We start from the raw sequence: 26,903 nt of genomic DNA, 5'->3' as shown, positions 1-26,903 counted from the left end.
TGGTACACAAATGTCCTGTTGGACAAAAAACATGTACTGTATCAAAAGAAATTGTATCCTTTTTTACAAGTGATCCCCTCCCAGAGAGTCTGCTGGGAAACATGGCGGGAAACATAAACATAAAGGAAACAATCCACTCATAGTGGTGTTTTCAATTTTATGTGCCAGAAAAAAGAGACAATATTTTGTAGCAGTTAATATGGATGAACTCTAATATTGTAATAGATGGAAAGCCTTTCTTTTGGAAAAATATGTTTGAAAGAGGAATCATTTTTGTCAATGATATTATCAATGAGAATGGTAAAATTATGAAGTATGATGAATTTAGAGCTATGTATGGTGATGCTTGCTCAAACTTTTCATTTTATCAACTAACTGGAGTAATTGGGAAAAGATGGAAACAAATAATTAATTATGGAACTACTAAATTATTAGTTTGTAAACCTCTAATAAGAAATTCTAGTTGGCAAAAAGGAACTAAAATAAATAGAAAAATATATAATTTTTATTTAATAAAGAAATCTTTGAAGGCTGCCTCATACAACACAAATGGAAAATGGGAGGACTTTTTTGACTGCCCGTTGCCATGGGATGCCATATTCAAACTAATCTATAAAACCACTATCGATGTGCAAAATCGTTATTTTCAAATTAAAATTATTTATAACATCTTACCCACAGGGAAAATGTTAAAATTATGGAATATGACTGAGTCAGATGATTGCCGATTTTGTTGTCAGGAGCCTGAATCCACCCTGCATTTGTTTTGGTATTGTCATATTGTGTCTTTGTTTTGGGTGGAAGTTGAAAAAATGTCTTTAAGGATTGGTTTGTTTATGAAGCTTAATGTGGTTTCTGTTATTTTAGGAGAGTTCATTGACAATCATGATTTAGTCAATTTAATTATAGTACTCGGTAAAATGTTTATTTTTAAGGCCAAAAACAGATATTCACTTAGTATTACTTTCTTTAAAACATTTATTCAGTATTTTCTAACTTTAGAAAGTTACATGGTTGAAAACGATAATGATGCCAAAAAACATTTAAAAAAAGATGAGAAGTCCTCAAAGGCTTATTTTGAAAGTATAATTATGTTTATAGATTATATGATATCTGTTGTTGTGTTCCCTAATTTGAGTGACCTGGACATAATCTGGACTGTACATAAATGCTTATTTTGAAAATGTAATTTTGTTTATAAATTATATGCAATCTGTTGTGTTCCCTAATTTTTTTCTGTGTACATAAATGAAGGTGTGTGTTGCTGAGTCCGACTTGGACATTATCTGGACTGGGCCTGGTTTAAAAAACCCTTTAAACAAATCTAATTTCATTGACAACCTGGTCTGTTGAAGATAAGGCCCTTTTTTTAAAAATAAAATAAAATAAGATAAATAAATAAAAAACATTTTCTTGGATAAAAAAGAAAGTAAAACAATATAAAAATAATTACATAAAAAATAGTAATTAATGAAAATGTTAGTGGACCAGCAGCCTATACAATCATGTGTGCTTCAGGGACTGTGTCCCTTGCAGATGTGTTGTCTATGTTGTGGGAACCAGAATATTGGTAGCAGAAAGAAATAACCCCTTTTGTGTGAGTGGGTGTGGATGAGTGTGCATGGGGGAGGTTGTTTGGGTTGATGCACTGATTGAAAGTGTATCTTGTGTTTTTTCTATGTAGATTTAATTAAAAAAATAAAATCAAATAAAATAAAATAAAAAAAATTTATTTTATTTTTTTATTTTTATTTTTATTTTTTTATTTTTTTTTAGAACAGGCCCGCGGGCGACTCGTCTGGTCCTTACGGGCGACCTGGTGCCCGCGGGCACCGCGTTGGTGACCCCTGAGCTAAAGTAATATAATGTATTGTAGCGCCCAGAAGAAGACACACAAAGTCTGACGCTCTTTTTAGCTTTTATTGCCAGTCTTGTGCTAGCTACGGGCTTAATTCCAACAAGTGCAAACACTTCTGTTTCCATGTTTCACTCCCAGACACACAACGACACTTCCTCATTCTCTGCCGACAGTGTGTTCACAGACCATGGAAAAAATTAACATCATAACACACTAAAATATACATTAACACAAGCAGGTAGTTACAGTATGAATGGTAATATATAGTTTATTATTTGCGCAATACTGAGTAGTGATGCACCGTACTTTGATCACCGGAACAGCGCTGCCAAAACCGTACCATACGCACAGGGTTGTCTGGATTGAAGGCAGCATGTCTGCGATGTTGACATACTTTATTATATTTAGGATATACCCACAGACAGCGTTGATGGTGGCGGCTTTTAAGGACAGAAAGGCTCCCAGCAGCACGAAACAAGTGTGACGTCAGGCTCTCTGCAGCTCGCTTTTCATCGCCGACATGGAGTGACAGAAGTAAAGAGTCTCTAAACACGAGTACAGTCTACAATAACACCAGAAATAGATGCTGGATTTGTTGCCACTTGTTTTATAAAGAAAGACAGAGTAAAAGGATTTGAGAATTCTCGAGAGAAAAAAAAAATCTCAAAGTACATTGTACAATAAGCAGCAACAACTGAAAAGTAGGGCAATATTCCATCCATCCATCCATTTTCTACCGCTTGTCCCTTTTGGGGTAGCGGGGGGTGCTGTAGCCTATCTCAGCTGCATTCGGGCGGAAGGCGGGGTACACCCTGGACAAGTCGCCACCTCATCGCAGGGCCAACACAGATAGACAGACAACATTCACACTCACATTCACTCACCAGGGCCAATTTAGTGTTGCCAATCAGCCTATCCCTAGGTGCATGTCTTTGGAGGTGGGAGGAAGCCGGAGTACTCGGAGGGAACCCACGCTGTCACGGGTAGAACATGCAAACTCCAGACAGAAAGATCCCGAGCCCGGGATTGAACTCAGGACTACTCAGGACCTTCGTATTGTGAGGCACATGCACTAACCCCTGTTCCACCGTGCTGCCCGCAATACGATATTATGTTAGAAAAATATATGTCAATGCTATATATATATATATATATATATATATATATATATATATATATATATATATATATATATATATATTATATATATATATATATATATATATATATATATATATATATATATATATATATATATATATATATATATATATATATTATTTAGTTGTACATATACAATTTTTTGACTTTTAAAATAAAATATATGCAATATAGCAAATAATGTCATATTGACCACACCCCTAGCATGACCCTAACCACTGCCAGAGGTATCTTGGCAATCCAGGGGAAACCCTGTATAATTTGAAGAAAAAATAGTCTATTGTGATATATATCGTTATCAGGATATACAATTACTATATTTTTTTGTCCATATTGCACAGCATTATGTGAAGGGGCAGTATGTAAGCCTACTTCATTTCAGACTATACGTTAAAAAAAAGTGTCTTCTCTTTATTTGTCAAATGTTTAAATGTCTGAATAAAAATGAAAGTTGAACTTGAAGAAAAAAAGTACAGTATTTTAATAGTTTTTACAAAAATGTATCTTCTTTTTCTTGTTATTCGCTAAGTGAGCAAACCTATATCACTAATGATTAGAGCAGAAACATTTTAAGTTAAAAACTGAACTTGTCTACTTTAGATATACTTGCAGAACCAAAAGCTTTACTATATTGTAAGAAAGTTCAGATTTAAGTACAACTAAAATGAGTTCTATCATACAAACCCAAGCATTACTTTCTTGAAATATATATTTTTAGATACGCATTCACAAGTTGATATATGGTATTTCTGCATTGGATCTCAGCAGACTGGCAAGCAGGTGTGTGCAGTTATGTTATTTGGAACTGATTTCCATGAAAGGAAAACTCTTCAAAAGACATAACAAATCAAAACAGACATAGTCCACCTTGTCCGTCAAACTTTATAGCGACTATAATTTACTTTTGCCAGTCCAAAATGTATCAATCAAACATGACAGCACATGTGCGCATGTGACTGCTGATGATGCATGGAAGGACTTAAAAGTATGAACACAGGGAAGTCCAGTATGACCAATAGCTGGTTGGGTGAACATATTCTTAAGCTGCTCATTTTAAAATGGTATCAGATCCATTCCACCAAAATGGTGCCATTGAAACTTCAATGAATACAATAAATACTGAATAAAACTAACTATAAAATACATTTTGTTATTAAGCAAAGTGTATTGCACATTGATCTCATTTCATATTTATTGAATACAATGTAAAAGATTATATTAAACTACCTGAAACACTGGAAAATGAGCATTTGTTGCCTGTAACCACTTCCTAAAATGAATTGAGTAATTTATAATTTTATACATCTTACCTATGTGCTACGCCTCATGTCAATTAAACTACATTATTCTAATTTGATAACAAATAACAATGATTAAAATTCAAACTTTTCTGCTTCTTCCTACTACTTTTCTGACTTGCTGTAATGAGGAACTGGAAATATGTGATGTATCATATTGTAATTGTATGCATGTTCAAAATAAACTAACACAATAACCATAACTTTAGAGGTGTCCCTGGGTTTTTATTAGGTGGCGTTACCTTTAGTTATGAACATTGGATATTGGTCCGATATCAGCAAAAAAACAAGTATCAGAATATATCAGCTTGCATCATAAAGCTTTGAAAAATGCTCCGATACAAGCAGTCCTGCAGCGTGTTTATGTGTGTACAGATGAACAGTCAGTTAACATCTCAATGACCTTCAATAAGCACACAAGGTTTGTCTTTTCTTGTATTTTACTGAAGTCATTTGCAAAAAGTACACATGGTAGGCTCTAGGCTCCTAGGACCTAGCAGCTACACAACAGCTAAGCACACAATAGCACACAAGCTAGACTTACGTAATAAGTGTCTTTTATTGAACAATACTGCAGTTAAAACAGCACATTTGTCAATATAAATAAACGTGTTCGCATCATTTAACTTACTGCATCGTGAGCTTTTCTAACATTCCACACCACAAAACAAAAGTATGGATAAATGGTGCTAATAATCAGTATTACTAAGTCTCCAATATCGGTAATGTATCGGAAGTGACAAATATGTATCGGGACAGCCTTAGTTGTAAACAGCCTTTGCAAGGAAGGGTCTGCCTCTTAGCACCTGATGGTCCAAAGCCCGAAAATGGACGGATGCAAACGTCTTTTCTAAAACATAACCATTGTCTAAATAAGCTACTCGCTTTTTCAAGTTTCAAGCTGTTGGTTAAGATAACAGCCGGTGTGGCTGTGCAAGTCTACGTTAAAAAGCCTCACACCCCGATGCCGAAAGATTTCACGCTGGGCTTTGAGTTGACAGCTGCTGCTTTTAGCTCGATGCCTCGCGCTAATCTCGCACACTCATTTGGCAGACCCAGGTTGGACAGGGCGCAGAAGCTCGACAAGACATACAAACAACCCTCTCTTTATGTAAAAAAAAAAAAAATCACCACATAGTGTGGCACACGGGAAAGCGCTAACCTCCCCCAAGGTTGAACGTTGCAAAAAAAAAGGTGTGTTCATTTGTGCAGCCACATTGTCGTCACGTGCAGTGTTTTCTCAAGGTTTACACCTGAGTGTCACGTGCACTGAACTCTCCTCTACACTCTACAATTACAGAAAGCATTAGAAAGACTTCAAAATAAACCACAAAGTCAAAATAAAGACCGAATGATATGCAGTATGAATGATATAAATTTGGCCGACAATAGAGCTTTAATCCTATTGTTATATCACAACAATGCATGTTGTTGACACATTAGATTAGATTGACACAAGCAAACAAACGGGTCCTCGACGCATTGTAGGGTCCCTGCTAGCGAGCTAGCGGCTAACGTCCCTGCACAGTGCAAAACCACTTCTAAGTCAGCAATCCTCGCCTCCGTAGCGACAAAGTGTCTTTATCACTGGAGGACAAGGAATAGCTAAAAAATGCTACACTACACACTGTAGGAGGATAAGCTAAAGCTATAGCTTTTGAACGTAAACAAAGGTGGCAGATCATAAATGTACGTACATCAACAGTGATCTCAGGGCATTCAATCAAACCAAACAGTCTAGTTTGGACTATTTGGTTTGTTTTAAACAAACAATTCAGTTGCGATCGTTTGAGATGACAAGACCTGGATAAATGAGAACATTCATATGCATATCAACAGTAACTATACCAAGTATAATATCTATAATACAGTGTTTAGATTGATATTTTTCATTATCGAACAAATCTTGTGTCGTTTTTTTATTTGTTTAAAAAATCAGGAAATAAGTCCCAGGACCTGGGAGCTCTTTAAGGTAAAAAAAACTAATGATTTAAATCAGAGCCAATTATAGGAAACATTTTAATAGATAATGTTACACAGCCATCCTGGGTTTTGTCTGATTATAACTGTGATCAAAAATAGAATCATTCAATGGTCTTGAAAATCTTAAACATCTGGTATGACCAATAATGCTCCTGTAAATACTTGGTATTGAATCAATACCCAAATTTGTAGTATCGCCCAAAACTGACGTAAAGTAACCAAACAACAGAAAAATTAGTGATTATTACATTTTAACAGAAGTGTAAATAGAACCATGTTACAACAGAATATAACCAGATAGTAACAGTAAATAAGCAAGTCGAATAATTATAGTTTTGCCAAAATAATAAACCAAAAGACACAATACCGTAATTTCCGGACTATAAGCCGCTACTTTTTCCCCTCGTTCTGGTCCCTGCGGCTTATACAAGGGTGCGGCTTATTTACGGCCTGTTCTTCTCCGACACCGACGAAGAGGATTTCGGTGGTTTTAGTACGCAGGAGGAAGACGATGACACAATGATTAAAAACTGACTTTTCATATACCGGTAGGCTGGTTATTTTGATAACGTACAGGCGAGCACTTTGTATTACTTTGCACCGTTGTATTATTTGTACTCTGCACGAATGCTGTTCGCCATGTCAAAGATGTGAAAGTTTGATTGAAAGATTGAAAGATTTATTATTAATAAATGGGACGCTTTGCGTTCCCAAACAGTCATCTCTGTCCCGACAATCCCCTCCGTGGTAGCAGGAACCCCTATATACTACGGTAATTACACATCAAAACCCTGCGGCTTATAGTCGGGTGCGGCTTATATATGGAGCAATCTGTATTTTCCCCTAAATTTAGCTGGTGCGGCTTATAGTCAGGTGCGGCTTATAGTCCGGAAATTGCGGTATGTTAACGCTTATGTCAGCAGCCAAACTAGGAGCCTTTGTAACCTGTTTTGAAATTATTCTATTATCATTTATATGCCAAATAATATTGTGATTTATATCGTTATTGCAGGAGTCTGCAATACACATGCGATACAGCAGATGATAAAATTGTAAACATGACCATGTAGCGACAGAGATTACATGTTGTCATGTAAATGAGATCAATAAAATGTGACTACAGTGGCACCTCGGTTTCGGTACGTCCGCATTTTCCCTATGATACGGTTTTTCCATATGCCAAATTTGGCAAAATGTCTCGGTTATCACACGTTGCGTTGCACATATCAAACTCGGTTGTTTGCACGCGCGATTCTATGGAATTGAGTGCTCAAACAAATAATTTTGCACATTTGTGACTCAGTTTGTTTACTTTATATATGTGTAATTAAATTATGGATTGGATTAAGTAAATAACTCAAATAATGTATTAACTTGATGCAGTTTATGCACATTTTACACTCAACAATTAACTTACAAGCACATTTTTGGAATGTGAGAGAAAGCCAGAGCACCGTGAGAGTTTAACCCATGCAAGCACGAGAAGAACATGAAAACTTTACATAGAGATAACCAAACGAAGATTTGAAACCTTAATCTCCTGACTGTGCAGGCAGGTAGGACTGGTGTTGTTTAGCATCATCCTGCTATTAACTATAAAAAAAAACAGCAATTGGGATTAATACTAGGGGTGTCCTGATCTGATATTGATATCGGATGATTGCATCTAAAATTTCCAAATATAATCACTCCGTTAGTAGCCTATAGCCTCTTCAAAATATAGGCTACTAGGAGCTAGCAGCTACAGTAAGCACACAATAGCACACAAGCTAGACGTATGTAATAAGTGTCCTTAATGGAACAATAATGCAGTCAAAACCACCACATTGGTCAATTATAAAAAATATCAAATAATTATAGTTGCAGATTACTTATGCATACAAAGTATCCAAGGCAGGAGCGAATTAGATAAGTATCGCGTAACAAACGTGTCTGCATAATTCAAATTATTACATCATTAGAATTATTGTGGCCACTAGGTGTCGACAAAAAAAAAAAAAAAAATCCACTCCGACTTAAAGACAGCATTAATTCAATCCAGACGGTAAATAACAAATAGGTTACTATTTTTCCTAACTAATATGAAATAAATGTCGAATATCGGTCCAATATCAGGAAAAAAATTTAGCAGGTTATATTGGCTTGGATTAAAAAATTTCAGATCCAAGTGCTCTGAAAGTAGGACTGCATCAAATAACTAGAAGTTAGCAGCTACACAACAGCTAAGCACACAAAAGCACACAAGCTAAACATACGTAATAAGTGTGATTAATGGAACAATATTCCAGTCTAAAGCAACATTTGTCAATATATACATGAATTGTGGCACACACGTCTACCTCGTATTTGAATGCACCTTACCTCGGTCGAGGTCCGGACGATACTTTGAGGCGTCGACGGGAATTTCAATGGAGGAGCAGTTCCAGCGCATATCAGCGAAGGTCTTTTGACAAGTTTTCTTGACATCGCGGGCTGCTTGGATGATGGTTTGCATGAGCTCCATGTTGCTGCGGCACAGCTGAGCTTGGGAGGACACCAGGCCGGGCAGAAGCTTACAATGTTGGGTCTGGTTGATGGGTAACGTCTTGGGGGTGTGGGATAGTGCTCTGTGGAGAGAACGACGACAGAGTATTTATTAAAAAATCACATTTAAATGTTGAGGTGATGGTAGCTGTCAGGGATGTTCTGAGTTACGATACCCATCATTCATACATGAGATTCGCCAATACCAACACTGATACCAACCCCACATGTGTTATTGTAATTTCTTTCAATGTATTTATGGTGAGTGCTGTTGACAATTTAACAATATCAGTACATTATATAAACTACTTCCCTATTCTCTCGTATTGCATACAATTGTTTAAGAAAAACAACATCTACTACTATCTACTGCTCATTTAAATCCGTTGGGGTTTGCTCCCAAAGTCCTCCTGCGTCCAAGGAATTATTCCCTGAGTTTTTAAACGTTAACAAAAACATCAGAATATGATTTTGAGAACATGAATATCAGAATTAAAATCAGCTTTTTTGGCCAAGTATGTTTAACACACAAGGAATTTCACTTAGTTTGACTGTGTTCTCTTTGTTCAATACAAGAAACAAAGAAGAACGCAACAACTACAAGAGAGCACAGTACCCCGATCTAAACATCAATCATAAACTTACTCTACCCTTGGTATCGACACCACCAATTTAAGGATGGATCTTTAAGTACCGACTGCAGCAATGCTGACACACCAACAATTGTTGTTATATTATCCTCTCTCTAATTCTTATTAATCGACTTGTTAATTTCCTGTTAATAATTGCTTACTTTCTGCTATAACGTGCTTCCGTTTACACTTCTTAAACTTTACTAAGCAATTATTTATTGGTGTTGTTTAAACTAGCTTAGTGGTTAGCTTAGCTATTAGCATACCTGCTCCTGGCTTGCTCTCGGTGTGTAACATGTTTAACCTCGTCCTCCAGGGATAATTATACCTGGTAATGATATTTAAGATACCAAGAAATACAGTTTATTTGCTGTATCATGGGTGATTATTATTAGCTTAGAGGAGCTGCACCACGTTGTGTATTAAGATACATAATTAGCTGCTGGCCATCTTTCAGCCGCGGGACAAAAAATAGACAAAGTATTGGGAATTAAAGGGGATTGCCGTTTGTGATCGACATTGAAAGGCCTTAATCGGCAATTGCGATCACATACTTTTCCACAAAAATCGCCTGATACTGATCGGTGCTCAATGAATTGCAACGACCTGCTCAGTGACCTAGTGGTTAGAGTGTCCCGCCCTGAGATCAGTAGGTCGTGAGTTCAAAACCCGGCCGAGTCATACCAAAGACTATAAAAAAGGGACCTATTACCTCCCTGCTTGGCACTCAGCATCAAGGGTCTGAATTGGGGGTTAAGTCACCAAAAAATTATTCCCGGGCGCGGCCACTGCTGCTGCTCACTGCTCCCCTCACCTCCCAGGGGGTGAGGCTGATGGGTCAAATGCAGAGGATAATCTCACCACACCTAGTGTGTGTGTGACAATCATTGGTACTTTAACTTTAACTTTTGAATTGGCACATCTCTAGTTGTTGTTTTTTGTTCTAGCGATAACTCCTGCTCTTTGAAGTGACTGGTCGGAGTCGGCGCTTAGAAGTGATCAAAACGTCGCAGATAAAGCCGCTCGTGATCGGTCATATTGGATTGGATATCCATTTGTGTCGACACTGAGCAGAAGAGGGATGACTGTGTTGCACAGCAGGAACAAGGGAGATAGAAGGGAGTGAAGTTGCTACATAATTTGAGACCGCACATCGCAAAAGGTGAGGAAAATAAGCCGCATGAAACAAAAGCTGAGCCACTTTTATGTTGATGAGTTTTTGGAAGGCGAGCCAAAAGAATCGGCTCCCTTAAAATATTAAAAATTCCTGTCTGTATTTTGTACAGCTGTGAACGTACGGGAACGAAGAAGGCAGGGAGGGACATTAAACTGGTCATCCATCATGAGAAAAAACTCTCATATCTTGGTGAAAATCCTAAAATGAGCAGCAGATACATCAAATATATGTGACATATTCTTGACTCTAACCCCTTTTGTTACAGCGCAGAAGTGCTTTTGAGATCTAACTCTACAGTAGATCTCTAACATGTGCTCCTCATCATTGCCATTTCATATTCCTCTTGCTTCAGTACACTCTTAATGAGCTCTCTATGGTAAATACCAGTCGAAGAACATATAGAAATCAATACCTATACTGCCAAGAAGAATATATATACACACACACATTATATATATTAGGGCTGCAACAACTAATCGATTAAATCGATTAAAATCGATTATAAAAATAGTTGCCGATTAATTTAGTCATCGATTCGTTGGATCTATGCTATGCGCATGCGCAGAGGCTTCAAAAAAAAAAAAAAAAAACTTTTCTTTTTTTTTTTTTTAAATAAACCTTTATTTATAAACTGCAACATGTACAAACAGCTGAGAAACAATAATCAAAATAAGTATGGTGCCAGTATGCTGTTTTTTTTCAATAAAATACTGGAAAGGATAGAAATGTAGTTTGTCTCTTTTATCCGATTATTAATCGATTAATCGAAGTAATAATCGACAGATTAATCGATTATCAAATTAATCGTTAGTTGCAGCCCTGATATATATATATATATATATATATATATATATATATATATATATAGATATAGATATATAGATATATATATATATATATATATATATATATATATATATATATATATATATATATATATATATATATATATATATATATATATATATATATATATATATATATATATATGTATGTATATATATATATATATATGTATATATATATATATATGTATATATATATATATATATATATATATATATATATATATATATGTATATATATATATATATATATATACACATATATATGTATATAAATATATATATACATATATACATATATATATGTATATTATATATATATATACATATATATACATATATATAGGATTATATATATATATACATATATCTATATATATATATATATATATATATATATATATATATATATATATATATATATATACATATATCTATATCTATATATATATATATATATATATATATATATATATATATATATATATATATATACATATATCTATATCTATATATATATATATATATATATATATAGATATATATATATATATATATATATATATATATATATATATATATATATATATATATATATATATATAGATATAGATATATGTATATATATACCTATTTATCTATAATTATGCACACACCGGCCCCCAGACACATTTGTTGTCTTAATGTGGCTCCAGAGTCGAAATAATTAACCATGTCTGCTGTAGGCTATACTGTAGGCTGCTAACAGCTACACAACAGCTAAGCACACAATAGCACACAAACTATACAAAGGTAATAAGTGTCTTCAATCTAACAATATAGCAGTCTAAAACAGCACATTTGTCTATATAACCCAGTATCAAATAATTAGTAACATAAACACTCAATTTAAATAATTAGAGTTGCATATTACTTACACACACAAAGTTTCCAAGGCAGAACTGCACTAGAAAGTATCCAGTAACAAACGTGTCCGCATCATTTGACTTACTGCGTCATGAGTTTAACTTAATTATTTTGGCCATTGCATTTGTATTTTTCTAAAATAATGTAAATTATATAAACAAATTATTTACTGTGATTAATCAGATTTTTTTAAATGTAATCGTCTGACAGCACTAGTAAGAATAATATACTCATTTACACTGTTCACTCTTACTGGTGCTAAAAACAAACCATATAAACTACATTTAATTTTTGTAATGTAATGAAGCTGTAAAGCTGTTATGTTTTGTATTTTGTTCCCTTACTGTACCGAACCATGACCTTAAAACCGTGATGATGGCTCACCGTTTCACCCTAATACTGTGTTTATGTTTAATGTATTCACAGAGAAACCGCAGCCAATGAATGACGGCTACCTCTGGTCCCGGTGAGAAACAGGCGGTGGTGTAAGTTACTGGGTCTGTTTTACATTATCCAGGCTGCTGGGCCGCCGCTCTGTGCAAGATGATAAGCGGCGACGCCATCACGGTCACTCACGGAGCATTTATTGCCACAACTGCAACGGAACATAATGCCGCGCATAATGGAAACAGTTCTGTAGAGCTTATTGTACTGTGTCTGTAAAACTGACCCAAATTCACCTTACTTGTGAAGCTTAAAATGTGATGAAAGTGTCCAAACATGCATCATTTTTTTTAAAAACGTGAAAAATAACGTGTTAAATGTTGGCCACTTCTAGTAGATTTTGCTGGATTGGACAACGAGGTCCTCGCATGCGTCCTGTGTGGCAAAACTTGCCTGACATCACCCAAACTATGTCAAGTTCATTTTATTTAATTGATTTTTTACACAATGTAGGACCAGATTACAACATAATTGATTTGAGGTTACCTTTCAGTGTTTTGTCACACTGGAGGTTGGAGGTGTCTGCAGTAGATGGCATCTAATTTGCATAATTGGCCATTAAACATGTGCTTATTTATTTTGATTTTTTTTTATTAAAATTGAAAATATATTTAAAGACAATACTTTGTTTTTGTTATTATTAATACTACCAAAGGTACTCAATGTTGTCCGTTTTGTTTTTGTTTTTTGGCTTATTCGATTTCTACAATTGAATTTAAAAAAATTAGCTGCAATAATATGAAATTTTTCTGGCCCTTCCTGCTTTGTCACTGATAAGAATAAAACCGGCTAATTCCTGCGGACATGCTCACTGTCCCGTGTGGTGCGATGCGTTTTTGCTGGTCTTAGAAAAGTTGGAGCCCAGAGTTTTCTCAGGCAGATTTGCAAATTAATGTTTTATTTACTTTCCATTTGTTATTTTGCACTAAAAAATGTACCTTTTATTTCCCACATGCTTTAGTGCAAAACATGCATCAAATTAAATTCAAGTTTGATAAAAAAAAAATAGGAAAGTGTGTAAAATTGTTATAATGGGGGGGCTCCAAATACAATTCTGCTTAGGGCCCCAATTTAGCTAGGAGCGCCTCTGGGTTTACCTATTTAATTGGGAAGGTGAAGTGTTACCAAACGACTGAAAAGTGTCCCCGGGTCTTCTTAGCGCCAGCCATGACTACCGCTTGTCCTGCGCGCCTGTGGAGTTGTTCTCAACACTTCCACGCTTCACCTTCCACGACCGTGGTAATGAACACTCCTCGGACTTGTGCAGGTGCCCTGCATGTCTGGATCTCCGCTCCCACGATGAATACTTGCCCTTTCTCGACCCCTCGCATGTAATAAACAATGCATGACGGATGAAACCTTTTCTTTACTTCTAATGCGTACCGTGTGGGAATTTGGAGTGGAGTTGTGATGCATACCAGCACCTTGCGCCAAATCTTTTTTTAATATTTGAATGAATGTTTGTGAAACACTGCCTATTATTTATTTCATAGTTATTTTATTACACAACATAGCGTATTGATCTTATTTACATGTGATCATGTAATTTCCGTTTCTACATAGTCACATTCACATGCTCTCTTTATTGCGTGTGGAGAAACGATTGAAGATCTTTATTTTGAACATGTGGATTATTTTGGAGTCTTTCTATTCCTCAACAAAACAATAACAGCAAAACTTTCAAATGTTTGCTTTTTTCAGCTACATGTATAATTAATAAGGGCCAAAAAAACACCTTTTTAAGTCTGTTTTGTAATACTGAACACATCTAAGAGTTATTTCGTTCCGAACGTCAGTAAAAAAGCCAGTGGTCCATGTCAATAATCCACATGTGCATTTTAAGTGCTTTGTTCTCACACATGTAACCCTACAAGAATACACACAGCAAGCCAACAAACCCCCACTTTTCTTTGTAAAACGTATTACTCCTTTTATTATACACCGGGTGGGACATTTCATCTGATACCCTGGAACCATGCAGTCTGAGCATCCAAGTTATTAAAGAGGTTTCCGCTCCCAGCAGGAGAACTTGCCTGTTAATCTACCATCACTTAATGAGTTACGAAAAAACAACACTCCCGACTTTGAACAACATTGTGTGCGACCGTTTAAGAAAAGTGGGAAGCGGGCCACAGACTGAAGGATTACTTACAGCCATTTGATGCCAGAGCAGACCTGAGAGAGCAGCATAGCGGCGAGCACGGCGAGAGGCAAGACGTGACAGCACCTCCTCATGGTTGGCAGCGGGACTCCCAAAGACAAGAAAGATGTTTGGAGCTGCTTCACCTAGCAGGGTTCACCTCGTGTCAGGCCAAACAACCCCTGCTGGGAGGAGAACAATTAATCAATGCCAGACGCTAAATTATTTACTACTATGGAAATGCAGAATTACAGGAAGTTGGAATTTGGGGTATGTTTCCAGGGGTAAATGGTGGTGTCTAATGTTTTGATGCTGACATGCTTTGATGGGTTGAGAAATATGGAAGTTAAAAAAAACACAAACCAAATGAAACACAGAATACTAGGGCTGGGCGTATTTATGGTATCGATACCAGAATGCCTATTGCTATCGGATTGATACTTTTATTGCAGTTTATCTTCTATACATCCAGCAAATGATTAAATATTCCTGTCAGATTTTACGCTTCCACAGCTCTCGCTCTTTCTGCTGCACACTCGTGCTAGCTTTGCTGCTTCCTGCACGACTGTCGTTATTTTTCACAAACATTTGCATGCAATGGAAATTAGTACCGTTTACATATGTCAATATTTATTTTTTATTACATTGTGAAATTCTTTTTTGTCAATTTGCAATTGTGACTTTTGTTCCTCAAACAATTGTGTGTACTAGATAGAATGTAGCAAGTAGTGCAGTCAAACAACTGTTCGCAAGTTTGAATAAACAAAAGACATGCATTCAGGTAAAACATTTAAGAAAATAAATACTACTGCATTTGTGTCAAAATATTGGGGTAATTTTAAATTATGGACGCAAGTAATTTACTGGGATTGATCCAGAGTAATCAAAAATGCAAAAGTGTGAGTAATCTAATAAAAATGGCATTGTTCAACAGCACTTGTATATAAGGTAATGATTATTGTATGTATATACTATCAGTTTTTTAGACTGTTGTATTTAGTTATTAAAATATTTCCTAATAACTGAGGCAAATTCACAAATGTATTCAATGATCATGACATTTCAAATCAAAGGTTTTGGTATCAGTATCGGCAATAATCACCCTATATTATCAATTCCCAGTACTGCCAACCCTTACAAAATACTACTAGAATACTATCCATCCATCTCCTACCGCTTGTCCCTTTGATGCAAAATGTTAAATATGTTACATTGTTCATGTTTAATGTATTAATTAATTGAAAATAACTTATGTGGTACAAATATACAAAGAACTTTTTATTTACAGTACTGTATATAAAATAATTCAAACAGTGACATTTATTGAGTGTCTTAGTAGCATTTAGCTATTATGACAAATAATGTCAAGTAAGGCTTTACATCGCAATTATACGGCTAAAGGTCCGAGAGCGATATTTTACTAGCTTGTTTTATACTGACTGGTTGAACAAATATAGTAAGAAGAGTTTAATTGTAATGTTTGACAACATATTAAAGCGTTAGAATTGATAATTGTTATGGTAAAAAATAAAAAAATAAATTAAAAAAAAGCTTTTGGAAACAAGCTAGCTTACCTGACACAGCCAAGCGACGCCCTGGGATAGTCACGTGACTGTCACATGACAAAGTCACTTAAGGACATGACGAGTGGAGGTGGCCGATATTCTAATTATGGTACTGATCCAATGGCGCGAACATCAATAAATGATTTAGTCTTTAATTTGTTGATTAAAATTTTAATTGGAAGAAAACAGAAATTTCAGGCAAAGAAAATATGTTTTAGCAACAGTGATTTTGGCAACATAAATACAAGAATATAAGACAACATAACAATAACAACAGAATATTGCAATTATTCTGTTTTATAACATTATAGTTGTAATTAAATAATTAAAGTAAAAAAGTATAGGTAAAGACGAGCAAAAACTATTGACGACAATTGTCATGAGTTAAATAATATATTATAGGCTATAGTTTTTCAAATAAAATAAATACGGAATGATAATTTTTATTTTTTTTGTCTGAATGTCTTTTTAATATGTGATTCATGTTGGTTTTTCTTCACTGAATTTAAAACAACACACAGGTAATGATTTAATGTTAACAAAAGATAAAATATGTGGTCTTAAATGATAACAGTTAAAGCACACATTATTTCTGATAACTATCCAAGTATCGTCACAACACGTTCACTATATATGTCATTGATTCCATATTGGATCGATACGTGTAGAGAAAACATCACTTTAGATCAGCTAACACGATAATTGTAAATTGCTTTTGTTAAAAAAAGACACAAACCGGTTTAAAGTTAGCGTCATTAAACAGTAAAAAAAAAGTTTTGCAATGACGTCATTGCATTATTTTAAAGACAATAAAGTAAATCGCATGTTATGTTTACGTCCCATGTTAAAACGGGAATAACTATCTGTAATGGTGATGTACGTGACGGACGTGAACGCATCCTCCGATTAAGTACAATTTGGATTATTTTGAAAATAAACCCACCTTTGACGCAGCGGTCCAAAGTGACAGAAATAAGACAATATCCACACACAAAAAAGAACGTTTTCTGTTTTCCTTTCAGCAAGATGAGTCCGTAAATCCAACACGGGAAGGAAGAAAGGCTCCCGGCAGGTACTGGAGGTGTTAATGTACCTGATAATGTACGTGGTATTAACGTTACTGATCATGAATCTTTATGAATGCACGTATGAATGTGTGCTTCCGCAGCGTGCAGCGTGTTATGAGTGTGTGAGAATGTATGAGAGTGTGTGTGAGGGGGAGAGAGAGGGCGAGAGAGAGAGACAGAGAGAGAGAGAGAGAGAGAGAGATGGGAGGGTACATGGATGCCTTTGAGGAGGAGAGAGAGTAATCCTGATCATGTATGCTGATTGCCCTAACATAATGTAAACAATAAATAAAATTACATACAAACTTGTAAAAAGTAAGAAAAACAATAAAAGTACTTCCAGCCAACGGTGTATATTGATATTGTAAAGACAATATACAAATGTACTGTTACACATCATTCAGAGTATTTTTGACACAGCTCGGGCTTTTATTTTTCACACCATGGTAATTCTAGCAAACAGGCATGTAGTTCAACTCCACATGTCAGCCTTTTGTCGTAACATCAAACATCCTAAAGGGGACCTATCTTGATTTGTTTCCATTTTTAAAATAGTTCCTTTTGGTGTACATAATGTGTAATGATGGTTATTTGGTCCAGATTTTGCTGTAAGGACATACACTATATTGCCAAATGTTTTTGGCCACCCATCCAAATGATGAGAATCAGGTGTCCTAATCACTTGGCCCGGCCACAGGTGTATAAAATCAAGCACTTATGCATGGAGGCTGTTTCTACAAACATTTGTGAAAGAATGGGCCGTTCTCAGGAGCAGAGTGATTTCCCAGTCTCTCAGAGACTGGGAGAACCTAATAAATAGTGGAAGGTTGTTCCACAGTCTGGGCCCTGCCACTGAAAAAGGTTCTATCTCCTCTGGTTTTGATTCTGCTTTTAGGGACAGCCAGGAGGAGCTTGTCTGAAGTAGGGATGTCCCGATCCAGGTTTTCGCACTTCCGATCCGATACCGATGTTGTTTTTGCACTTCTGATCCGATACCGATACTGGCCGATACTGGTCTTATCCGAGCATGTATTAAAGTTTAAAGTTATTTCGCCTACTTAGTTGTCAGATTCATGTTGAAAAGGGTTTTAGTACTCTTGATAACAACTAGCCAGCTGAATTAGGTGAGTTTGAATAATACACAATGGAGATGTTGACGTGCGGAGTTTCAAACACTCTTCATTTTCTAGCAGGGGACTTTTCAAATGATGCTACATATTGGCAGTAATGCTACTTTTTACAGCAACGCTTTTGCCCCACACTTGACAAATTACGGTTGTCTGTTCGACATATTCCCACTTGAAGCCAAACCACCGCCAGACGATGGACCCCCTGCTGTTTTTCTTGGGAATTAATTCATTCTTCCTTCATTATTACCGCTCACACGGCTACGCTAGCATCACAGCTAACTTTAGCCATGCTACGTCCACGTATGTGACGTATGACGTGACAGTATGTGACCTATGACGTGACAATATGTGACGTATGTCGTGACAGTATGTGACGTGTGTAAGAAGGTGCACTTGCTGTCTGTGAGAAGCAGACACAAGAAGGAGTGGGAAGAGCCTGTCGTGTAATGCCAGCAGCTAAAAGCTACTGCGTGAGAACGTATACTCGAATATCACGATATAGTCATTTTCTATATCGCACAGAGACAGCTGACATTTTTACCGGTAACTTTTAATTCACATGGCCGTCTTAACGGTTAGGACACAGACCTGTGGATGTGTTGAAGGTGTGCTGGAAAATGCGGAACGGAAATTAGGGAGCAGCAGAAAAGTGGAATGTATTATTTAAATCGGTGCGTTGGAATTTTTTTAAAAACTGGATTTGGATCGGCATTTTCCCATGCCTTGCCGATACGTATTTTTTGGCAAATATCGGCGGCCGATCCGATCCAAATATCGGATCGGGACATCCCTAGTCTGAAGACCTCAGGTTCCTGCTGGGAGAATAAGGCTACAGCAGCTCAAGAGGATATGGCGGGGCTACTTAGCACATGCATTTTTAAAAAAATAAGTTCAAAATGAACTCTAAAAGTAACTGGGAGCCAATGAAGGAAGGCCAGTACAGGAGTAATGTGCTCACGTCGTTTGGTTTTGGTGAAAGTATGAAGGAAGGCAAGATTATTTTATAAATATCTGCGCCATGCCTCAACGGTTTGATTTCAATTACAGTTCATTTCAGTTACATTACGTTAGGGCTGGGCGGTATACCCGTATTACAAGTTATACCGTTATATTTTAGAAAAGAGATATATATTTGAGACAATGCTGCCATACCGACATCTTTTGATGCTGGCGTTGTTGTGGCCGTTTGCTCTTCTCTTTGCCGTCCCTTTTGTGTGTACGTAGGCTTCAACGACATAGCACAACAAACTTTTCCAAAGAATATGGCGGCTATGGTGCAGAGTGATGCAATACTTTGGTCAGCGACTACAATTGGCTATTGGTGAGTGACTACAGCTTTATTCAAACGTACACTAATTTGCATGAGAACATATCTCTCTCCTTGTAGCGACTTTATCACTAATCTCATCTGTTTATGAACCTAACCAATGTTCCCTCTAATTTTTCATGAGTGTGAGCAAACGCAAAAACTCCCTGAGCATTCAGTGGAGCCCATGTGAGCAACATCAGACGTGCACACTGTGGCTACACCAGCAGCACACCTGTCCCAAACCTGACTAAATAACAAGTTCAATCTCCATCCATCCATCCATTTTCTACCGCTTGTCCCTTTTGGGGTCGCGGGGGGTGCTGGAGCCTATCTCAGCTGCATTCGGGCGGAAGGCGGGGTACACCCTGGACAAGTCCTCACCTCATCGCAGAGCCAACACAGATAGACAGACAACATTCTCTTATTATTATAATCAAATGACAGCAGTCATTACCATGAGGTTATTTTCTAATATAAGTGTTTAGGCCCACTTACAATGACAATAACAAAAATATTGTTTTTCATGAACTGTGTACTTGTATTGTTTGTCTGGGTGGAGGTCCTGCTTTGGAAATAATGTGTGACTGCTCGCCGTCTGTTCGCTGTTGCGAAAAAGCTAAGTAGCGCTCTATCTGTGTGCTTTTAATTGTTCTACAGCTTTCTTTATCACTTCTCAAACATTTTTAGTGGTACTATTTAACTTGCAAATCACCCGATCTCTGTCCCACCACCCTTTCCTCAGCTAGCTAGCTGCTAAACTAGCGCGGAGAAAGGCAGCGCCGGTCAGTAAGAAGCTACTCCTACAGACCGCGACCACTTCCCTGAGGACAGCAGGAACTTCACTCGGTGACAGAAAACACTGTGAGTAATGGCTTCCTGCGCGTCTTGCACCATACTCACGGAGAGGTTGGCTCTGCTAGAGGGCCGTGTCCGCCAGTTAGAGCAGAGTAATGTCGTAACTTTAGATGTTGCGGACACATCTGCTAGCGTTAGCTGTAGCGAGCTAACTAGCCCAGCTTGTAGCAGTCCTAAGCGGCCTACAAGCTACGGTGTACCGGTTGAGACGCATAATAGATTTAGCTCTTTAGCTAGTCCTACACCCCAGTCTACCGGGCACCACACCTTAGTTATAGGGGACTCCATCACCCGAAACATAAAGCTTAGCAAACCAGCCACAATAAAGTGTATCCCCGGGGCCAGAGCACCTGACATTGAAGCTAATCTTAGGGAGCTAACTCGCAACAGGCCTAGTAAACACGTACGACAGGCTAATCGCACCACTAATTATGCGAATATAGTTGTACACGTTGGCTCCAATGACACTAGAATGAGACAGTCAGAGATTACAAAGAGAAACATAGCCAGGACTTGTGATCTCGCCAGAAAGATGTCCAGGCATCGAGTAATTGTCTCTGGCCCCCTGCCTGCGAGAGGCAATGATGAGAGATATAGCAGATTAGTCTCGCTTAACAAGTGGTTGGCTAGCTACTGTAGGCAGCAGGAACTAACGTTTATTGATAACTGGCCCTCTTTCTGGGGCAAACCAGGCTTGCTGATGAGAGACGGCCTTCACCCTAACCAGGAAGGCGCCATCATCCTGTCTAGAAACATAGACTACTATTTAAGTCTCACCTGACTGACTACACTAGAGCAAGCCCGGTCACAGGCAATTACAATGTCTGTTAGTCCGGGTGAGGAGTCAGTTAAGCTAGAACTAGCCAGCGCCAGGCTGGATAATCCATGTACGCATAGCAATTCTCTTAGAATAATACACAATTCACATAATGTTTTTTCTGTTGTGTCTGTGTCAGGGGTGGACATGCATTCTACAGAGGTGGCAAATTATGATATGTCCAGTCTATTGCAGCACCAAGCAAACAATCGGAAAATTCCCGTCATATCAATTCCTAGATATGGTCGAAACTATTTAAAGTGCACTACGCATAATAAACGCAACATTGTTAATATTGCCACTACGGATAATCTTAACAAAAACTCGTCAAAACAGCCCAATACCTATAATATGGGCTTTTTAAACATAAGATCATTGTCTCCCAAGGCGTTATTGGTTAATGAGGTCATTAGAGACAACAATCTTAACGTCATTGGTCTTAGCGAAACCTGGCTCAAACCGGACAAATTTTTTGCGCTCAATGAGGCATCTCCTCCTAACTATACGAATGCGCATGTTGCCCGCCCTCTTAAAAGGGGAGGGGGTGTCGCACTAATATACAATGAAAATTTCAACCTTACCCCTAACCTAAATAATAAATATAAATCGTTTGAGGTGCTTACTATGAGGTCTGTCACACCGCTACCTCTCGACCTGGCTGTTATCTACCGCCCCCCTGGGCCCTATTCGGACTTTATCAGTGAATTCTCAGAGTTCGTTGCTGATCTAGTGACGCACGCCGACAATATAATCATAATGGGGGACTTTAATATCCATATGAATACCCCATCGGACCCTCAGTGCGTGGCGCTCCAAACCATAATTGATAGCTGTGGTCTTACACAAATAATACATGAACCCACGCATCGCAACGGTAATACAATAGATCTAGTGCTTGTCAGGGGTGTCACCACCTCCAAAGTTATGATACTTCCATATACTAAAGTAATGTCCGATCATTACCTTATAAAATTTGAAGTTTTGACTCTTTGTCAACAAGCTAATAATAATAATAACTGCTATAGCGGCCGCAACATTAATGCTGCCACAACGATGACTCTTGCTGACCTACTGCCTTCGGTAATAGCACCATTCCCAAATTATGTCGGCTCTATTGATAAACTCACTAACAACTTTGACGATGCCTTGCGCGAAATTATTGATAGTATAGCACCGCTAAAGCAAAAAAGGGCCCCTAAAAGGCGCACCCCATGGTTTACAGAAGAAATTAGAGCTCAGAAATTATCATGTAGAAAACTGGAACGCAAATGGCGCGCGACTAAACTTGAGGTTTTCCATCAAGCATGGAGTGATAGTTTAATAACTTATAAACGCATGCTTACCTTAGCTAAAACTAAATACTACTCAAATCTCATCCGCCTCAACAAAAACGATCCTAAATTTCTGTTTAGTACAGTAGCATCGCTAACCCAACAAGGGACTCCTCCCAGTAGCTCCACCCACTCGGCAGATGATTTTATGAATTTCTTTAATAAGAAAATTGAACTCATTAGAAAGGAGATTAAAGACAACGCATCCCAGCTACAACTGGGCTCTATTAACACAAATACGACTGTATATACGACGGACACTGCCCTCCAAAATAGTCTCTCTATTTTTGATGAAATAACATTAGAGGAATTATTACAGCGTGTAAGTGGGATAAAACAAACAACATGTTTACTTGACCCACTTCCTGGGAAACTTATCAAGGAACTGTTTGTATTATTAGGTCCATCAGTGTTAAATATTATAAACTTATCACTTTCCTCCGGCACTGTTCCCCTAGCATTCAAAAAAGCGGTTATTCATCCTCTGCTCAAAAGACCTAACCTCGATCCTGACCTCATGGTAAACTACCGACCGGTCTCCCACCTTCCGTTTATTTCCAAAATTCTCGAAAAAACTGTTGCACAGCAGCTAAATGAACACTTAGTGACTAACAATCTCTGTGAACCTTTTCAATCCGGTTTCAGGGCAAATCACTCTACGGAGACAGCCCTCGCAAAAATGACTAATGATCTATTGCTAACGATGGATTCTGATGCGTCATCTATGTTGCTGCTTCTTGATCTTAGCGCCGCTTTCGATACCGTCGATCATAATATTTTATTAGAGCGTATCAAAACACGTATTGGTATGTCAGACTTAGCCTTGTCTTGGTTTAACTCTTATCTTACTGACAGGATGCAGTGCGTCTCCCATAACAATGTGACCTCGGACTATGTCAAGGTAACGTGCGGAGTTCCCCAGGGTTCGGTTCTTGGCCCTGCACTCTTTAGTATTTACATGCTGCCGCTGGGTGACATCATACGCAAGTACGGTGTTAGCTTTCACTGTTATGCTGATGACACTCAACTCTACATGCCCCTAAAGCTGACCAACACGCCGGACTGTAGTCAGCTGGAGGCGTGTCTTAATGAAATTAAACAATGGATGTCCGCTAACTTTTTGCAACTCAACGCTAAGAAAACGGAAATGCTGATTATCGGTCCTGCTAGACACCAACATCTATTTAATAATACCACCTTAACATTTGACAACCAAACAATTAAACAAGGAGACTCGGTAAAGAATCTGGGTATTATCTTCGACCCAACTCTCTCGTTTGAGTCACACATTAAGAGTGTTACTAAAACGGCCTTCTTTCATCTCCGTAATATCGCTAAAATTCGTTCCATCTTGTCCACTAGCGACGCTGAGATCATTATTCATGCGTTCGTTACGTCTCGTCTCGATTACTGTAACGTATTATTTTCGGGCCTCCCTATGTCTAGCATTAAAAGATTACAGTTGGTACAAAATGCGGCTGCGAGGCTTTTGACAAAAACAAGAAAGTTTGATCATATTACGCCTATACTGGCTCACTTGCACTGGCTTCCTGTGCACTTAAGATGCGACTTTAAGGTTTTACTACTTACGTATAAAATATTACACGGTTTAGCTCCAGCCTATCTCGCCGATTGTATTGTACCATATGTCCCGACAAGAAATCTGCGTTCAAAGAACTCCGGCTTATTAGTGATTCCCAGAGCCAAAAAAAAGTCTGCGGGCTATAGAGCGTTTTCTATTCGGGCTCCAGTACTCTGGAATGCCCTCCCGGTAACAGTTAGAGATGCTACCTCAGTAGAAGCATTTAAGTCCCATCTTAAAACTCATTTGTATAATCTAGCCTTTAAATAGACCCCCCCTTTTTTAGACCAGTTGATCTGCCGTTTCTTTTCTTCTCTCCTCTTCTCCCCTGTCCCTTGCGAGGGGGAGTTGCATAGGTCCGGTGGCCATGGATGAAGTGCTGGCTGTCCAGAGCCGGGACCCCGGGTGGACCACTAGCCTGTGCATCGGTTGGGGACATCTCTGCGCTGCTGACCCGTCTCCGCTCGGGATGGTTTCTTGTTGGCCCCGCTGTGGACTGGACTCCCGCTGATGTGTTGGATCCACTGTGGACTGGACTTTCACAATGTTATGTCAGACCCACTCGACATCCGTTGCTTTCGGTCTCCCCTAGAGGGGGGGGGTTACCCACATATGCGGTCCTCTCCAAGGTTTCTCATAGTCATTCACCGACGTCCCACTGGGGTGAGTTTTTCCTTGCCCGTATGTGGGCTCTGTACCGAGGATGTCGTTGTGGCTTGTACAGCCCTTTGAGACACTTGTGATTTAGGGCTATATAAATAAACATTGATTGATTGATTGATTGACCCCTTTCAGACATTGCATTTAGTTCCCATTAAAACGTTCACATGTTGCACAATGAGATGTAAGCAGGGGATCATGTGTACATTCCTGCAACTTCCTGTTTGTAAAAAATATATTTTTATTAGTATTTATTTAATATACTAACAGCATTTCATGATTAATATTTATAAATTAAGATTCCTAATAAATGACACTAGAATAAGCACACATTTGATTGGTAAGTCATAGTGTAACGACCTGGAATGACACTTTATGTGTGGTGTTGGAGTTGTCCGACTTTTTGTGTGGCTGTAAACGCATCACTGGCTAAGTGCCATATGTGCATGTGTTGGCGCAAGTGAGAAAGAGCGAGCGGCTGCTGTTGATATAACAAAGTTGCTTTTGGTCTGGTTTGTACTGCAGAAAATGACCACTTTTGCTAGATATTATTTTTTTTACTAATGTTTTGGTGATGTGTTTATGGCCGACAATAAAGAGTTTTGCCCAGTAAAGTGATGTATGGAATTCATGTCCTCAAAGCGTCTCGACAGACGTTACAATATTTGAACAATAATGACGAAAACTGTTTTCTCTGTCGTGTCCGTGTGTCGAAAATTGTTAGGCGCTTATTTTTTTATTTGATTTTGTGCGTGGCATAGATTTGCCGTGCACAGAGGACGCTTGAGCAGTGCGCAATTGCACAGGCGTGCACCTCAGAGGGAACGTTGAAATGTTTGTTAAATTCTGTTCTCTATCACACACGGACTACAGAATTTATTATTTAGACCAAACCTGGCCGTAATTTATTGTTGAACTTTGGCAGACACGTTCACAACAGTACATCACAAGCGCTACTCCATTTCCGGTGCATCACTGAATAATGTCCCTGTTGCAACACAAACAATACTTCCCAGGGAACGCATATCTTAACAGTAGCTCCTATTGTTACAACGTTAATTAATAAAATTAACAAAAACTGCTGTGACATATTAACGTCTAACTAATTCATAAGAATAAACAACACGTTACTACTTACAACGGGGCGGTATACCTCGGTTGGTAGAGCGGCCGTGCCAGCAACTTGAGGGTTGCAGGTTCGATCCCCGCTTCCGCCATCCTAGTCACTGCCGTTGTGTCCTTGGGCAAGGCACTTTACCCACCTGCTCTCAGTGCCACCCACACTGGTTTAAATGTAACTTAGATATTGGGTTTCACTATGTAAAGTGCTTTGAGTCACTAGAGAAAAGCGCTATATAAAATATAATTGATTGATTGATTGATTGACAACAAAAAGTAATCTGAGTACTCTCAACACTGGTTATCTAGTTATTAAACACTTAGAACCTTAGACACGTTTGGACATTTTGTTTAGGATACTGGTATGTATCGTATACCGCCATTTGTTCTGAAAATACCTACACGCTACATCCACTCCGCTACTTTATGCCGCGCGATATCACATTACGCGACGTTACATTATGATACTCCACATTACATTACGTTAGACTACGCTACGTT

General features: G+C 37.9%; 1 protein-coding gene across 3 annotated transcripts in view; it reads right to left on the bottom strand.

The window, feature by feature from the left end:
• wnt11 (wingless-type MMTV integration site family, member 11) overlaps nucleotides 1–17,687 on the bottom strand; it is a 49,406-nt gene extending 31,719 nt beyond the window's left edge. Inside the window, exons 1-3 of one of the 3 annotated variants that reach the window (XM_062046442.1) lie at nucleotides 17,476–17,687; nucleotides 14,980–15,152; nucleotides 8,662–8,906 (exon numbers count right to left, since the gene is read on the bottom strand). In XM_062046442.1, the coding sequence (XP_061902426.1) occupies nucleotides 8,662–8,906; nucleotides 14,980–15,062 (328 nt within the window). In that variant the 5' untranslated portion in view covers nucleotides 15,063–15,152; nucleotides 17,476–17,687. Of the gene's footprint in view, nucleotides 1–8,661; nucleotides 8,907–14,979; nucleotides 15,153–16,541; nucleotides 16,582–17,475 lie in introns of those variants that run through there. The other 2 variants (XM_062046441.1, XM_062046443.1) reach the window with 2 other exon arrangements.
• Between the last annotated feature and the right edge of the window lie 9,216 nt (nucleotides 17,688–26,903).

The sequence above is a fragment of the Entelurus aequoreus genome, linkage group LG05, assembly GCF_033978785.1.
Source record: "Entelurus aequoreus isolate RoL-2023_Sb linkage group LG05, RoL_Eaeq_v1.1, whole genome shotgun sequence".
NCBI classification, from domain to species: Eukaryota; Metazoa; Chordata; class Actinopteri; order Syngnathiformes; family Syngnathidae; genus Entelurus; species Entelurus aequoreus.
This window is presented reverse-complemented; position numbering and strand designations above follow the sequence as displayed.